This window comes from Schistosoma mansoni, chromosome W, assembly GCF_000237925.1.
Source record: "Schistosoma mansoni strain Puerto Rico chromosome W, complete genome".
In the NCBI taxonomy this organism is placed as follows: Eukaryota; Metazoa; Platyhelminthes; class Trematoda; order Strigeidida; family Schistosomatidae; genus Schistosoma; species Schistosoma mansoni.
In genome coordinates, this window is record NC_031502.1 from 2,629,022 (window position 1) to 2,647,096 (window position 18,075).

At 33.8% G+C, this 18,075-nt stretch overlaps 1 protein-coding gene across 1 annotated transcript in view; it reads right to left on the bottom strand.

The window, feature by feature from the left end:
• Positions 1 to 12,824, bottom strand: part of Smp_038440 (putative heart-specific myosin light chain phosphatase small subunit) — a gene marked incomplete at its 5' end in the record, with an annotated part of 35,431 nt that extends 22,607 nt beyond the window's left edge. The window contains one exon of the mRNA XM_018799923.1: positions 12,762 to 12,824. Coding sequence (XP_018653788.1) covers positions 12,762 to 12,824 — 63 coding nt within the window. The remainder of the gene's footprint in view (positions 1 to 12,761) is intronic.
• Positions 12,825 to 18,075: the final 5,251 nt, after the last annotated feature.

An 18,075-nucleotide genomic window follows, 5' to 3' on the forward strand; every position in this document is an offset into this window, starting at 1 on the left:
ATCGAGAAATATTAACAGTTAAAGTAACTTATTAGTCAGTTATTGATCTTACTCAATAGCTGTTATTACCAGGGTAAAGCTATTCATCTAATTATCTTAGTAAGCTAACAACAAGAAACATCACGAAACTGAGTAAGTTTTAAGAGAAACTTATGAAATAAATATTCGGATACAATCAAAAATATAGCTAATCAATAATCTTGAACTATACAGGAAAGAAACGAAACATTTGAAATGAGTTTCTGAATCTGTTCACACAGAAAAACACAACAATATTTCTCAGAAGGAGGCTTCGTGGAGATTTTAGTAATTTTATATAGTTGAGATCGTGAGTCAACTGAAGTTAGACTACCATGGAAAACCTGAAAGCACTGGACGGCCGTTTCTACCAACTGCATTTATCTATTTCTGAATTATTATTATTATTACTATTATTATTTTCACTTGTTGTTGTTTACTTGTATCTTCCCATTGTTATTTTGGTATGCAATGGATCAGTCTCTTGTTGGCACATGTGCATCCTATGCGAACTGCCTCGATAATGCCTGAAGTCACAAGCTTTATAAACAAAAATGGATAATGGCTAGCAGTGACTTCGGGTAATATCAAGACAGTCTGCGTAGGATGCACATATGCCAACAAGAGACTGATCAATTGCATTCCAAAATAACAATGTGGAGATATAAGTAAACAAAAACAAGTGAACATAACTTCACCCCATTGCACAAGCAAGTGGCTAACAGGACTCAGTAGCTAAGTGGATAACGCGATGGCATTTGAAGCGAACAGTACTGGGTTCGAGTCCCACAGTGAACATCAACTCTGAGATGCAGGTGCATCCAGCTGATGAGTCCCAAATAGGACGAAGCGCGTGTCCACTGCTAGCCACTATCCGTCTTTGCTGATAAAAAATTATTATTATTATTATTTTGATTAGTTGGGAATAAACACAAGATTAACGACGTTCCATTAACAGAATCATGTGTTATCAATACGATGGATACACATGATAAGCAAATGTTCACTCAATAAATATATAGATATTAAATAAACAAGTCGGTTGGACAGATTTTCTTAGAATAAACAACAAAATCAACAATCTTTTCATATGAACAAGAAACAATGTTGAATTAGTATTCTATTCTATCAATGCAGAAATGTGAATACAGTAATTATAAACACATCCAATCAAATGACCGTTCATAGTTAATGTGTATTGATGTGTTTGCGTTGTTGTCCGCTGATAGACAGAAGCAAAAAACTGTTTACCTTTTTAGACAATATTGTTAATTAACTGTTATTTATGATTGAGTTTCTTTAGAATAAGCTTGAATACAGTTCTGCGATTTCAGAAGATGACACCGGCACAGATATATCTCACCATATACTTGATTCAGTCACTTAAGCGCATATTTCTTACGTTCACAGTTAATACTTCTACCTGGAATCATTTTGCATGTAAGTGTCCTCAGTAGAATTATCTAATACATCGTCTGATTACTGAGCAACGATTAATATCATGTTTGTTTACTAATTAAAGCTGGTAGAATTTTATCTATCAAATTTCAGTGTGATCACTGACATGAGTGATTCAACAAAGCAAATACTATGATTCAACGTTACGTGTTTGAAGGTATTCAGTAGGAAACTCTGAGTCTTTCTTTCATATTAGCTGAAACTCGCCAGCAAAGCGTATCTTCAATCTTGAAAGAACTGATGCTTCTTATGAATTTGAACCTGAGTCACCCAGTTTTACAGTTTGAGACGCTGCCAGTGCTGACTAAATAACGTGAATAATCATAGGTTATCGTTATGTAGAACTACCTACAATTTCGAGGAAGATGATGCTTCCTGTGAGATTCGACTCAGCGTCATCCAACTATCCCCACTGAATTATTTAAGATACAACAGAGTAGCAATGCCGTATAACTGTCACGTTTGTCAGCCGCTTATTATCATATAACGGAAATTCCTTTCAAAAAAACAACAAACAGTTTTTTTATCATTATTCAATAATCACCACATATCAAAATATACTAAAACTTTTCAACGATCAATGTGGTCATAATTTTCAAAAATCAGAAATATAACGTTTCACAGTTAACATCACGGATTAATCTTAGTTAAACAACTACTGAAAAAGAGGGGAGTAGATGAGAGCTGTTACGTTTTAGCGTCGGACTCTTAAGCAAAAAGCATCTACGATCTTACTCTATGACATTTGAAAAGTCTTCATAAACCTTCTTCAGAAAATTGGATTATTTCACTGTTGATCATATAAGAAATCCATTTTATCTTCTAATATGTGATTTCGTCAAATATCAATAAATCGTATTTAGGAGCTAAACATTTATAAATTTTCAGTGTACTTGAATATGACACGGACTATTGAGTTCTGACCAGTAACAAAATGAAAAACTTGACATTTGATCCGTTTTAAAGGAAGTGGACATGCTTGAGTGTGTTTACTCTGTGGTTATTGAATTTGTAACTGGTCTTTACAATCTCTCCTATGGAAAATGATTTAAATACTTGAACCAAAGAAACTCAGATTGGGATTTTCATTACCTCATCAAGTGCTTAGTGCTCAGTGATGAAAAAATTCTACTGTAACAATTTATACAAGCCCCACAGGTGAGCGCTATTAGAAAGAAGATGGATCCTCACAAAAAAACATACCACAACGATTAATATAGCTCAAGTGACCTGTCATTCTTATTACTGAAGACTTTAAATCGATCTAAGTAGTAGAAGCATTCAGACATGAAATAAAAACCTTAATATACATTACCGTACGATTTTCTTCGGTTTAATACTCCGTGTTATGAGATACCACACACCCTCAACTATTGACTTATCAAAAGAAATTACACACACTATACAGAGTTATACCGAATACATATAAAGATATGTGGTAAATCTTATAGAAAATGGATATTTCAGTTCATGTTTATTCATGACTTGGTTATTATGAAAAAAATAAGTCCAGTTTCTATACTGTAATCAGTTACCTGTCCATATTTAATACTGGGAAACAAGGAATGTTTATTGTTTTGCAAAAATAGTTGTGCAAATTCAGTCTAAATTAATCGATACATCTGTCGAGTTTACATAGCCATAGGGGAATTTTCAACTTTCTGCTGATTCATTTACTAGATATAGAATTGATTTGTGTATAATATAGTTAAAACCCACAATTCAAATGTTGGGGATAGTGATAATATGTTTAGTTAGACCGAATCAGATGGAAAAGTTTTTAACCTACATCTTAGTGGCTGAAAGTTGAACTCTGTTAGCACTAAGGCATATTAAATGATAGATTGCTTATGTCAAAAACTAATATTACGTGAAAGAAACAGTAAAGATAAAGGAATACTAGAAGACTGCTTCCTTAAATCTAGAACACTTTATCTTTATGATACTGAATTCAAATTGGTTCCAACGATAGTCGATTGATGATAATCCTTAAAATTCTGTAAAACGCATTTATGGTTACCCGCTTCACTTCAAGAATAATGAAAGTCTAATATTTATGACTCTGTATGTGAACTTTTAATTTAAGTCATGATGTGGCTCAATTACTGTCAAAAACCCTAAACCATAAATCATGAGTTAACAGAGTAAATATTACCATAAATATCAGTCAATCAGTCATAAGCAGCATAGAATATGACGTACATGTGCATCATTTCAAGTTGCTATACAATATTAGCACAAAGTTATGAAATTATCAAGACAATTATCAGAGTAATATAAGTGGTTAAGCTATTAGTGACAGTAGAAAAGATTAGATATAAAATATATAATTCGAGAAGAAAGACTAAATTTGCTAAGCAAAAGCTGTAAAATAATTTTCAAACTCAAGGTTTAAGGGGCGAGAAAGGGAGAATACAACTGTGTCAATATCAAATAACGTTTCTAACTGCTGGTCATAAGAATCATTTGGACACCGACCACGTAGTCTTCATCTACTAAAATGGTTCAGTCAAACAGTCAGCGACTTTAAAGACTGATGACTCACCTTAATTTGGTCACATCTAGCCTTTTTAAGTCTACTACTACACCTAAAAACATCACTAATCGAGGTCATCTGTGGCTAAGCATACATAACACATTTCCCCAACTACATTAGTCTATTAAAATTAATGCGATTCGAAAATGTATTCCTATGAACAACAAATTCATGGAAACTTGATTTCATAATAAAGATGAGGACTTCTATGACACCTTGAATTCCAGAACAATATTCACGTAAGCAACATATCATTATAGAAATACTCAAAGGAATCGATAATATTATTGTTGAAAAATGACAAATAATTGGTTGATTAATAAATTATTGTGTTTCCTTTGTTAAATGCTTCTTCAATCACAAGCACTAAATAACAACTTAACATATGCTACTAATAATTTGAAAGTAGGATATGACCAAATAGTTTCATTTATCAAACAAACAAATAAAACGTGAACAACCAATAACAATTAGATTCATTCAAATCATGAATTATACCTAAATATGAAATAAAGATGGATAGTGACTAGCAGTGGAATCCAGGACGCGCGTTTCGTCCTATTTGAGATTCGTCAGCTGGATGTACCTGCATCTCAGATTTGATATTCACTCTGGGACTCGAATCCAGTGCCATTCGCATCAAACGGCATTGTGTTATCCACATCAACTCTGAGATGCAGGTACATCCAGTTGACTAGTCTCAATTAGGATAAAACTCGCGTCCTGGATTCCACTGCTAGCCACTATTCATCTTTGCTTATAATGCTTGTGAATTAAGGCTAATATCGAGCCAATACGCACAGTATGCACATATGCCAACAAGAGACTGATCAATTGCAGTCCTAAACATCAATGGGAAGATTCAAACAAACAATATCAAGTGAATTTAAATATAAACTAATTTAAAATAATAATATTTAGTAATAACAAGTTAAAAGTATATTTAGTTGATTAGTTGAATAGATTTGAATATAATCCACATGTTATCAAGTCACTGCAATATAATAGTGAGACTATAATTTATGAACGACCCTTGAGCAACGCTAAAATGATCTTGAAAATGTCTATCTACTTACTAGGGTTAAATGAAGGTTAAAAATTAGTGCGAGGAACTAGGATTAGGATTTACAGTTGAATGTTAAGGTTAGAAATGATATTCAATGTTTTCATTACGAACTGACATCAATTATAATGGCCAAATGTTATTTAGCCAAATAAGTGGATGAATCTCACGTCAAAATCTAAGACATTCTATCTTAAATCTGATTTGTTTGTCCATGAATTATAGTTTCGCCAAGTTAAGTTGTTCAGGATTATGTGGTTCAATCAAATACTAATGTAGAAACCATTTAAATATCAAAAATTACTATATTAATGAAAAGTTTTATTATAAGTAATAAAAATCGTATAAATAATAGTATGTAAAAGGAATGACTTTGTGGATAGCAGTGAAATCTAGGACTCATCAGTTGGAATTTATCTGAATCCCAGTATTGATACTCACACCGGGACTCAAAGCCATTAGATTTTGCTTTGAATGGTCAAAATAATATTTGCTGAACTATTGAATCCAAATAGTCACTTACTTGTATGACAGATATGTGTTCGATATCGTTATTGATATAGATTTAAATTATCCTGTTGTTAATAAACTCGATCAAATTGATCTATTCTACAATAACCTATGAAAACGATTATTTTGAAATAATCCACTCAGGATCTATACATACAAGCCAAGACTGATCGGAATTCAGTGAAGATTATCAACAATGGGATAATGTAAATGTTTACTAATCACGGTGTTAATAGTCAATATTTTACATGCTAATCTTTTTTTTATTGTTCTTTATCCATCATTCGACTTACTTTCGTTCTCTTCTTTATCTTTCTGTATTGATAAGTCTTACTATACCTTTCTATAAACAATCTTTTCAGTATGATCTATGTGCAGTTATTTTACTTGTAAGATAGATCATTCATGAATTAATAAATATAATTCATGAATTCATGCATAAGTAGGTACTTTGGAAGGCCTTGTGTTATATCCCGTGGAGATTTATGAATGGTAACTTTGAAGACTGTTCGCGGACCAATACGAGACGTATATTTTCTATTGCATAACTGTTAAGTAACTTAACTATTCATATTCATGTTTCTTTTATTATGAGTTTTATTTTGACCTATGAACTATTATTATACGATTTACCATCCCTGAGTTATACCCAGTCTATCAATTACTGTTCCCCCTATTCATAGCCATATTTGGCTAACCCTTGTACAAATGTTATTTTCTATTTTATGGGACGATGTGGTCTGTTTGATTGGTATATAAACCCAGTATGTTTGAGAATAATGATTCATATTGCAGAGACTGTTATTGGTGTTCTGGACTTAATTGGCTGGGCTAGGCAGATAGCAGGATTGATAAGTACTCAAAACTGCTCATACGGATTTTGTGTGTCAATAATCCGATCGATAAAATCACTGCTCTCCAATTGACGGTCTTATAACGTCCATATATATTAACAGGGCACACTCAAGCAATCGATATAACACCTTGAGAAGTTAGATAAAAGAGGAGATCCTTAATGTTGAATATAAACTTTTTTTAAGAGAATTCTAAAAATAAAAATGGCAGTGAATTGTATAACATTTTGATTAGATAACTGCTAATTTCATTGTTACCAGAAGACTTCAGAATATCAAACATACTCACAAGCCTATAAATATAATTGTTTTCCATACTTAAATTACCCTTCAAAGTAAACATTCCTCCTATACTTTCAATCAATCTCTTTTCTTCCTTTTGGGGGATTTAAGAGTAGGAGATTTCTTGGGGGACTAGGAAGTAGTTAAAAATCGAAATCAAACGTTCAAGTACCCGATGCATTAAATTTAAGGTCATTTATACATATTCATTTCGTCTTGACAACTAGTTTGAGTCCCGCATGCGGGATCGTGGATGTACACTGCTGAGGAGTTCCATACTAGGTTGAAACAGTCGTGCACTGCTTGCAGGTTTACAGTGATGGTCTAAAATTGTTTCATTCATGATATTAATCTGAACTCAACAATCTCCGTAATATTATACTGATAAAATATCTATTTGTCTATTGATGCTATTCCTTAAGACATTTGTAAAACTATCAATGGATCGCTAGTATTGACATCAGTCAGTGGTAAAAGTCCTTTTCAAACTTTAAAAAACCACTTCTTAAATAATAACAATGTTGATAAGAATAAGATTAGTAGGCAAGGCTTTTTTCTAAGGTTCTAATGGGAAAACGTCACTACTGCAGTCAACTAAATAAGACAATAACCCACATGAGATTGTCGAGGATTGTTCTTTATCACAAATTGACTAAATAGTGAAAAAATAGACAGTTTTGTTTTCATCTTAAAGTATCATGATCTTCGATAAAAAATTGAAAGTTCTAGTCTTGATCTTATTCAACTGAATTCATGAATATTCGATGGTAAAAATTACTCAAAATTACAAAGAAATACTTCTCTAGTAACCCCTAATTTTGAATAATTGTCTATTTGATATCATTAACTCGTAATAAAAACCATCTGTAAACAGCTTATCTACTTAATCTGATCATGAGTAACTAACTGTCTTATAAAGCAATACTTATATCATTTTCCATTCTGAAAATATTTAAATTTAAAAAAATGTCCATGAATGTGAACCATGTGGATAATCAAAAAATTCCATCAAAAGTAACATTATAGACATTCATAGTTATTCAGCTGGAAACCGATTGTTACCGGCATTGGACAACTGAGTATAATCAATAACCAACATATACGAACAATATGAATTGAAACCAGGTACATAAACTTCCATTAAATAAGTGAGTTAAATCAAATTTATTTATCTGTTGTCTGTTGTGAGATAGTAACTCACTGAAGACAATGGTGAATGGTTGCTCAATTTCGTGGATTGGTTGAAGTTAGACATTACCACTATTGGATGCCGGTCAGCTCAGTGGTCTAGTGGTTAAGCGCTCGCGCGCAAGACTAACAGGTCCTGGGTTCGAATCCGGCCGAGAGGGATCGTGTATGCGCACTGCTGAGGAGTCCCACAATAGGACGAAACGGTCATTGTGATCGATTCCGAGCCATAGCACCTCCAACCATTGGTTACGATAGTCACGCGGACCCCAACCAAGTAGTCTGCATCTACCAACATGGCTCACACTAGAAGTTAGTGACTTCAAGCTCTGATGCCACGTTTTCGTTTGGCCGCCCCTAACTATCTTCCAACCATCGCCAATACTAGTCAGCATGGCGCGTCGTGATAGTCGGTGTTTAGACATACGTGACAGGTGGCCTAACCATCTCAGTCGATGAAGACTCACAACCCATATCAACTGATTGACCATCATTCTCTAATACCCTGTGTCTAACCTCATTATTACTTACCCAGTGATCCCAGCAGATGCGAGCAATATTTCTAAGATATCTGTGGTCGTGGTCGTGGATGCGCGATGATTATAGATCAGAAGGGGTTTTGTGGAGATTTCAGACTGGTAGGTCCTGGGTTCGAATCTCGCGAGGCGGAATCGTGGATGCGCACTGCTGAGGAGTCACACAATGGGACGAAACGGCCGTCCAGTACTTCCAGGTTTTCCATGGTGGTCTAGCTCCAATTGACTCATGATTTCCACCATATTTATTTACTTGTTCTTGATTTATAAAAGATGTAGACTAGTAAATTTAGAATTTTCTCAAATATTTACTCATAAAACCTTCGTTAATTAAATGTTGAACATTTACAAGAGATGAATAATTTTTAATTATACCTTATTATTTAGTAATAAACTATCATCTATCATAAACCCTGTTAACTAAATAAATTTATAGACAGTAATATACCCTTTTTACTTGTTATCTATAATTTCAAAACTCCATAACGTAGTGGGTGGGAACTCAGTTGACGTAAGCCAATTTATTGTTTTATGTAAAATCAAACAGTAGCTTTGCAAAATATCAAAATCATACATATCTTCTGTCAGTTGTCTTTTACACACTTCATTATTCTTTTAATCCTATTGACATTCCGATTACTCTTCGTTTACCTTCCTCTTCACGCTATTTCACTATTCTACTAGTAAGTGTTCTACTTCCGATTCCTGCTAAATACTACTTATGTCTGTCTGAATAAGTAGTGTACACCAGTTAGTGATTAATATCAGTAAACTAAACATTCTTTTCAAAACATTTCTACATTATTTTACATTGAATCATAACCGAATTCATTTATTTAATGCAAGTGATCAATTACAAACAGTTTGATATTCATTTATTTCAGAAGGGGTTTTTTCGTGGAGATTTAGTATTTTCATAATTGAAACGGCCGTCCAGTGCTTCCAGGTTTTCCCTGGTGGTCTAGCTTCAATTGACTCATGGTTTCAACTATTCATTTATTTCAATATCATAGTTCACAAACGATAACTTTTTAATGATATTTCAAAGCAAATATCCCTATACCTTGACAACAAATTCATGCTGCATCTAAAAACAAAAACAAAAAAACTATAAATAAACTATATAGTTGACATCGACTTACTTCAGGTGTTCCATATTTTCTTCTTACTGGTGGTGTATAATAAGATGAATATGGATTAGTTCCACTTACATTACTACTACTATTACTATTATTACTATTACTGATATTACTACTATTAGTAGTATTTAATGGAGTTGATGTTGTTGATAAATTATTACCACTTGTAGAATTTCGATATCTTGAACTGCTACGTCTTAATCCACTTATTGTTCCAGTATAATAATTTGTATTATTACCAGATGTATTATATACTGAACTTGATGAATTAAGATGTGATATTCCACTAGTTGAAGATGATGACGATGATGATGATAAACCACTAAGATAAGTACCAAGAGGACCACCGTATAACATGTTCACTAATTGATATATGCGTAGAATAGGATAATATTGTTTTTTTTTTACAATTTCAAAATTTATACAAATAAGAAAGGGGTTTTGTGGAGATCCTTTCAACAAATGAGAAAGACAATGAATTTGTTGTTTGATGGATGAAAGAAGAAAAGAAAACCGTCGATTTTATCCACAACTATTTACTTTTTAATTAATCATTGTTGAGTAACTAGTTTACTGAATGATAAATTAACGATGATTAAGGTTGGATATTACTGGTGATTGGTATAGGTGAATGTAACTACAGTATATACACGGTTAGATGAATATGTTCTCTATGCATACATCTGCGGTTTATATATATATATATATATATATATATATATATATATATATGCGCTCTTCTTGCGGACAAATATTTGTAGGTGTATGTATATAAATAGGTTTTTTCTTATTGGCCAATAAATGCACCTAGATTAGTAAACGATCGATGGTTTCTCTCACAATTCATTCTATCTTCATAATAGGTAAAAATGATACAATTTGTTCCAAGGACAAATTCATAGTGAATTCACTTAAAGACACATTAAATCACAAAATGATAAAGTTTATATTAAACTAAAATAGATTGTTATGCAGACAGTTAAGCTAGAATAATAATAACATTTCAGGGGATAACAGCTATAGTTTCCACAGTAGGATATAGAATTCAGTAGTTAAAACTAGATAGAAAGAAAATATCGCATTAGTCTTTAGATTTCCCAAATTTCAATAAAAATAGTTATATCTTTACATATAATGAAAAGGGCTTTAGATAGTAACCAGCTTTTATGTATGTATATCGTTAAGTATTTATATGTATATTCAAAATCTAAAGCACATATTTTGCACAAAATGTGAAATAGTCTGCACACTAACACGAATAGATTCTTACAAATAATCAATTAGATTGGTCTTTTAATTTTGTCAGAATGGGGATTTGTGGAGATTGTAGTAATTTTAATACTTGAATTCATGAGTCGATTTTAGCTGGACCAACATTGAAAACCTGAAAGCACAAGATGGCTGTCTCGTTCTCGTAAGGGACTCCTCAGCAGTGAGCATCCATGATTCTTCATGTGAAACTCGGACACACGACCTTCGGTCTCGTGTGCGGACGCTTAATCTCTAGACCACTGAACCGGCATCCAACGGTGCTAATGTCTAACTTTAATCGATCCATGAACTTAGGTAACCATTCATCCATTGTCTGTAGTGGACACCTGTCTTCACCTGACACGGATTGAACTTCATTGATCACGGCTTCTATCTAGTATTCCAGGAAATCCATCTTAAAGGAAGTCGCTAGTGAGCACATGATTACTATCAGAATGGGGATAATATAACAAAAAAATATTTAAGCGAAGAATCATCTATAATATTCCAGTTGCTTTGTGAGAAGCAATTAGTCTGTTAACTTTGTGCACTTTTTATAAATAAAGAACTTTCGAAATATCTTTACTATCTAGAAAAAATATTTTATACATTTGTTATGACGAGTAAAAGGCAGCTTAATTGATCTTTATTTCAATATATCTGTCTATATACTTATGTGTGATATTATTCGCATTCACCTTTACAAGATACGCTGACCAACTTTAGGTTTGATCATTTCTCTATGATGCATTTATATGACCCCAAGTGCCCTGGTACGACTGAGAGTGAGGAGAGTCCGCTCTCCCTCTCGAAATGTTCTCACATGACCACGTGTATATAGCCTCTACCAGGGAAGTCCAACTCACTGCCTTCTCGTAAAATTACTGTTGTTTACGAAACCGGGAGGATGAAAAGCGAATGTCCGGCGCTTTAACCGGGTTGGTGGACACAGCGCATCCACCTAGGGGAGTTGGAAAACCCTCATTCCAAACCAATGGTGCACATGGGCTTCAGTATCCTGAGGGAAAAATGGCGTATGAATCAATCGTTGGTCACCGGCTACCATGGGACTGAATCTCCTTACGATGCTCCACTGCCTTGTGGATCAGATCTTTAGGTCAAAGGCTACGGGTGTGTCCTCCTAAGAAAGCCATCTGCTTCGGTCTGGGCACCCGGGCAGTATCATAGGCCTCACACAATTAAATGAAATGACAATTTTTTTGTGTGGTGCATATATATTTGGTGCCCCTTTGTACCAATATTTATGTGTTTAAATAAATTAATAAACTTGTAAATCATTATAATAAGGTAACTAAAATATTATATTTAACTTGGAAATCTCACCAGCAAATAATGAACGAAATATATTTTACCACTGAAGAAGAATTAAGGGTTATTCAGCAAAGAAAGTTTTCTTTTCGGTATTGCTCTATTTACTTAGAATGTACAATTGTACTAATGGTTAACGTTTGCAAATAATAATTTTATCTACTCAAGTATCAGTTAAGTCAGTTGTAAAAATTTGTTTGGTCCTTGTGGACATACAGTGAATCAAGTCTCTTGTTCAGTTCATTAAAATCCAATTTGAAAGTTGGTCAACTGACCATTTCATGTTGTGGATTAGTAGGGGCTTCTAGGGCATATATTTATCAATAGCAGCTATCCATCTACATTCGTTGACAGAAATATAAAACAATAACAATGAAAAGGAAAGAATGTATAGGGTACCAAGAAAGATCTTCATAAACATTTACTCTAGATAAGATTCTTCAGTAGAGATTGTAAAAAATTGACTTTCTATCTCTTTAAAGAAAAAACATTCTATTTGTCTCAAACTTCACATTGTCTTATCGAATCGGTCATGATTATGTGAAGAATAAACTTCCGCTTTGAACTATATCAATGTACACCAGTCAGTTCACTTACTTTTGTGATACAGCCTTTATTGACTGCACAAAGCAAGCTCTTTCGGAACAACTCTTCAAACATTATCCTACGTAACTTTGAGAATGATTACAAAAATCTATCAAGCAACATAAAGAACGTCTTGTATATTTTGATTACTCTATTTCACAAGAATTCTATTTCAAAACCGTCCATACAGTCAAAACAATTGATTATTAATTATAAATATGATTTTATAGATCAAGTAGGTGATATCGTCGAAAAAGAAGTTTTCTTCAGTAAAATGTCTTAATACTTGAAAAATCGTATGTTTTTTCAAATCTTATCATCATACATGTGGATCGTATTGTTGGTCTACAAAAAATTGATATTTACTCACTTACAAATATAGATAAACACATTTATTACGTGTAGCATTCATCTGAGGTTAATTTTATTTAAATTTATTACTGAAAATCAGGAAGAACGGGACAATTATATCATTCTAGCACTGAATTCATCAAAAATGTGCATCTCCCAGTACACCAGCTAGTGATCCCAGGATCTCTAGTGGGAGAGTGAATAGGATTATCGGTAGAAATCATCATTTCATTTATTTATGTGTGGGCTGTGATACTGCCCGGGTGCCCCCACCGGAGCAGGTGGTTTACTTAGGAGGACACACCCGTAGCCTTTGACCTAAAGATCTGATCCACAAGGCAGTGGATCATCGTAAGGAGATTCAGTCCCATGGTAGCCGGTGACCAACGATTGATTCATACGCCATTTTTCCCTCAGGATACTGAAGCCCATGTGCACCATTGGTTTGGAATGAGGGTTTTCCAACTCCCCTAGGTGGAGGCGCCGTGTTCACTAACCCGGTTAAACCCGGTTAAAGACATTCACTTCTCGTCCTCACAATTTCGTAAACAATAGTAATTTTACGAGAAGGCAGTGAGTTGGACTTCCCTGGTAGAGGCTATATACACGTGGTCATGTGAGAACATTTCGAGAGGGAGAGCGGACTCTCTCCACTCTCGGCCGTACCAGGGCATCTCTAGATCTCATAGCGAACGCCTAAGCCTAAATGAGATTAATCTATGAAGAATTGTAAGAATAATTTTGATCAATCTCGACAAAATCTTTTCAAATATATCAATTAAGCAAAAAAACTTTTAAAATACTTATGAATTAGACCAAACTCATAGTAGAAACTGTACTGTAGGATGCAACGGTCGAACAAGTAAAGTGATTTCATTTATCTTTTCATAAATGTTGACTAATCACAATTAATACACATATTGAGCATTATTTCCCTATGTAGAACATACTAGTAAAGTCAATAAGTAGACATATCTTTTTAAAAAAATATGTTAGCTATTATCTCTAACGTAGTTGTAAAAAAGGTAGGTAAGATAAATTTACTATACATTGTAATATAATTCGTTTCTCAACAGTTCAAGTGGATAGTTATACAAAATCATGGCCATTACACTTGTATGTTGCTCCGAATAAAAAGAAAATACATAATATAGTCGACTGAATTGGAATATTATCTCTTAATATATCACAAATTGAATGAAGTTGAAATTATGGACCTACTTTACTTACTTACGCCTGTTACTTCCAATGGAGCATAAGCCCCAGACCAGCATTCTCCAACCTAATCTGTCCTGGGCTTTCTTTTCTAGTTCTATCCAACGTTTGTTCATTCTTCTCACGTCTGTCTCTATTTCTCGGCGTAATGTGTTCTTTGGTCTTTCTCTTCTCCTTTGACCTTCAGGATTCCATGTGAGGGCTTGTCTTATGACGCAGTTGGGTGATTTCCTCAATGCCCTATCCACTTCGAGCGCTTCTTCCTGATTTCTTCCTCTGCTGGAATCTGGTTTGTTCTCTCTCACAGAAGCTTGTTTCTGATAGTGTCTGGCTAACGGATCCGAAGTATCTTGCGTAGACAACTGTTAATAAACACCTGTATCTTCTGGATGATGGCTTTGGTAGTTCTCCAGGTTTCCGCCCCATACAGTAGAACTGTCTTGACATTTGTATTGAAAATTCTGATCTTGGTGTTGGTTGACAATTGTTTTAAGTTCCAGATGTTCTTCAGTTGTAAATGTACTTCTCTTACAACTGAAAATTATGGACCACTGGATTTTAACTCACCCACTATTTTATCTTGCCCGCTAAGATACTGAAAAGTGCTAAGTTTGATCTTTGATCAAATCATGAATGTTCATATTTCAGGAGTTCCATACTAGAACGAAACAGCTACTCAGTGCTTCCGACTTGTCAATGGCCATCTACATAAAATCTCTGTAATGTTAACTATCGTCAAAATGAACAATCTCTACAAACCTCCTATATTAATACAACCGAAACTCAAGAGACTCATTTTTATTCTAGTGTATTATAAAAAGTATATGATTGAAACGTGTAAGTAAAGGTGTATAAATTTTTGCATCATTCATTGTTTTCATCAAAACGTTGTAATCAGTCAAAGAATTTTACGATTTAAAACTCTACCTTTCGGAAAATGAGCCAGTTGGTTTTATCTATTTATTGTTGTGAAGAGAACTGAATACTAATTTTGGAATATTAGTACACCTAATTTTCAATCTGTAATTGATAATATCTACTTTATATGTTTTCTGTATTACCTTAATCTCAAGTATTGGTCTAAACCGCCTTATTTCCCATAAACATGTACATGTTTTTATATTGATAAAAATATAATTATTAGAAGATGGGTTTATGGAGATGTTAGTAATTTTATAGTTCAATTCATAAGTCAAATAAAGCTAGACCACCATGAAAAATCTGGAAGCAACGGATGGCCGTTTCGTTCTACTATGGATTGGTTGAAGCTAAACATGAACTCCGTTGGAAGACGGCTCAGTGGTCTAGAGGTTCAATGTTCGCGCGCAACGCCGATATGTCTTTGATTCTAATCTCGCGGGCGGGATCGTGGATGCCCACTGCTGAGGAGTCGAATACGAGGACAAAACGGCTGTCCAGGGCTTCCAGGCTTTTCATAGTAGTCTAGCTTACATTGACTCATGAATTCAACTATAAAAATATAATTATCATCGATCAAAACAGTATCTATCTATATCATCTAGTTGACGTTAAGTATGTTTTTGCTTACAATAATTAATTTTATATTTTTATCAATCTAATAAATAAAAATATTGATTTGACAAACCATTCAACTAGTCAATGCTGATCAATTCTTCGAAAAGTCACGGTGACACTCTCAGGTCATTGTTTTAATGCAGTTATTGTAAAGTGTGATCGATAAACGAACCCGCCAATGATAATATGAAACACTCACCACCACATTAACTGTCTTTCACTTTGTATGACTATGCCTTGGTTATTCATCAATCACAATTTTATGTTTATCATAAAACAATATTCACTTTGTTGACTGAATTTTCCTATCCTCTAGTTACTGTTCAAAACAGATAAAGTTTATCAAACCAAATAACTTACTTGTTCTGGCTCTCGCTAAGCTCAGACTCTGTGTTCTACAGTCTAGAAAAATTTAGAATTTAATCTGTAGGAAATTACTTCCTACATCTATCTCAGGTGTTACTAACACAAGTATAGTCAAATCTACAAATACATATAAAAGCTATTCGACTTGGAAGCCTACCCTCTATTTGCTACTGTAAAACGACTGAACTAGTCAATCCACTGATGCTTTAAAGGTATTTATCTAGTATGATTAAGTGAAGGAGTAACTTCATCAATCAAAACATCACTATTGTCTTATTCATTAGGAACAGAGTATAAAACCAATAGATGTTCAACATTCACCATCATCTACAGAGTTCCAATAAAGTTTTCAAGATGCGTTTGTTTATTACGAATAGCAGAGGTAAAGGGTATTACAATTTCTCCAACAACCGAATATGTAAACAGATAGAACTGTGTATAGGATGTATTTTACTTTCATTATTGCATGATCAATGAATTCTTAATTTACTATTACTGTCAACATTTTATAGTAAAAAATTAATTGATCGATGTTAAGTGACTATAGAAATAATGAATTACATTTAGTAACCGACTAGTGATTAATTAGAGGTCAACTTTATCATTATTATTATTGTGTTGTCTCACCTTTAGGACAATTGAACGTTTTATTTATTAATCGTATCGATCATTCATAATTATATTGATAATAATAGAATTATCAGAAGGGGTTTTTGTGGAGATTTAGTATGTTTCATAGTTGAAAGCATGAGTCAATTGAAGCTAGACCACCATGGCCGTTCAGTGTTTCCAGGTTTTCCATGGTGGTCTAGCTTTAATTGATTCATGCTTTCAACTATGGAATAAAAGAATTGAATAGCTATGAATATTAAAGAGGAATTGAAGATGCAATTCTTCCCTTATTAATAATTATTTAATTTTATATAGTTGAAATCATGAGTCAATTGAGGTTAGACCACCATGAAAAACCTAGAAGCAGTGGACGGCCGTTTCGTCCTGAGGAGTCCCGCAATAGGAAGAAACGACCGTCCAGTGCTTCCAGGTTTTCCATGGTGGTCTAGCTTCAATTGACTCATGATCTCAATTATATAAAATTACTTAAATCTCCACAAAACCCCTTCTGATAATTATTTAATTTGTTCGTTAGATGGATTGATCTACTTACAAAATTACTTTCATTTTTGTATAGTGATAATGAGAATATTTTTTAGCTCAGAATGAAAAGTTTGGTAGTGTTGTCTTTTACGTGTTGAATGATTTAGTCATAAAGTTTTCATGACGAGACTATAATTTATAGACGAACCTATAAGACTTAGGACAACAGATCTCGGAATATGGCGCGAAATTCACCGACCCATTTGGCCAAATACCGTGTTGGCATTTTAGTTGAGGTCAGTTCGTGATGAGAAACCGTAAATCTAATTCCTGACCATCAACTGTGAATCATAATCCTTATTGTTCAAACTGCCTTATAAACCTCATTTAGCCCTAGTAAGTAGGTAGACACTCTCAGTCACTTTAAACTTGTTCAAAGGTCGTCCACAAATTACAGTTTCACGTTTTCATTATCATCTTAAATAACGCAATGTTATCTAGAAAGACAATAACAGATTCATTGTTAAAATAACTAGTTTTTAAATTCACTTAGCATTGTTTGGTTGAATCTTCCAATTGACGTTTAGGACTGCAATTGACCAGTCTCTTATTGGCATATGTGCATCCTGTGCGGACTGCGTCGATATAGCCTTAACTCACAAACATTATGAGCAAAGATGGATAGTGGCTAGCAGTGGAATTCAGGACGCGCGTTTCGTCTTATTTGAGACTGGTCAGATGGATGTACTTGCATCTCAGAGGT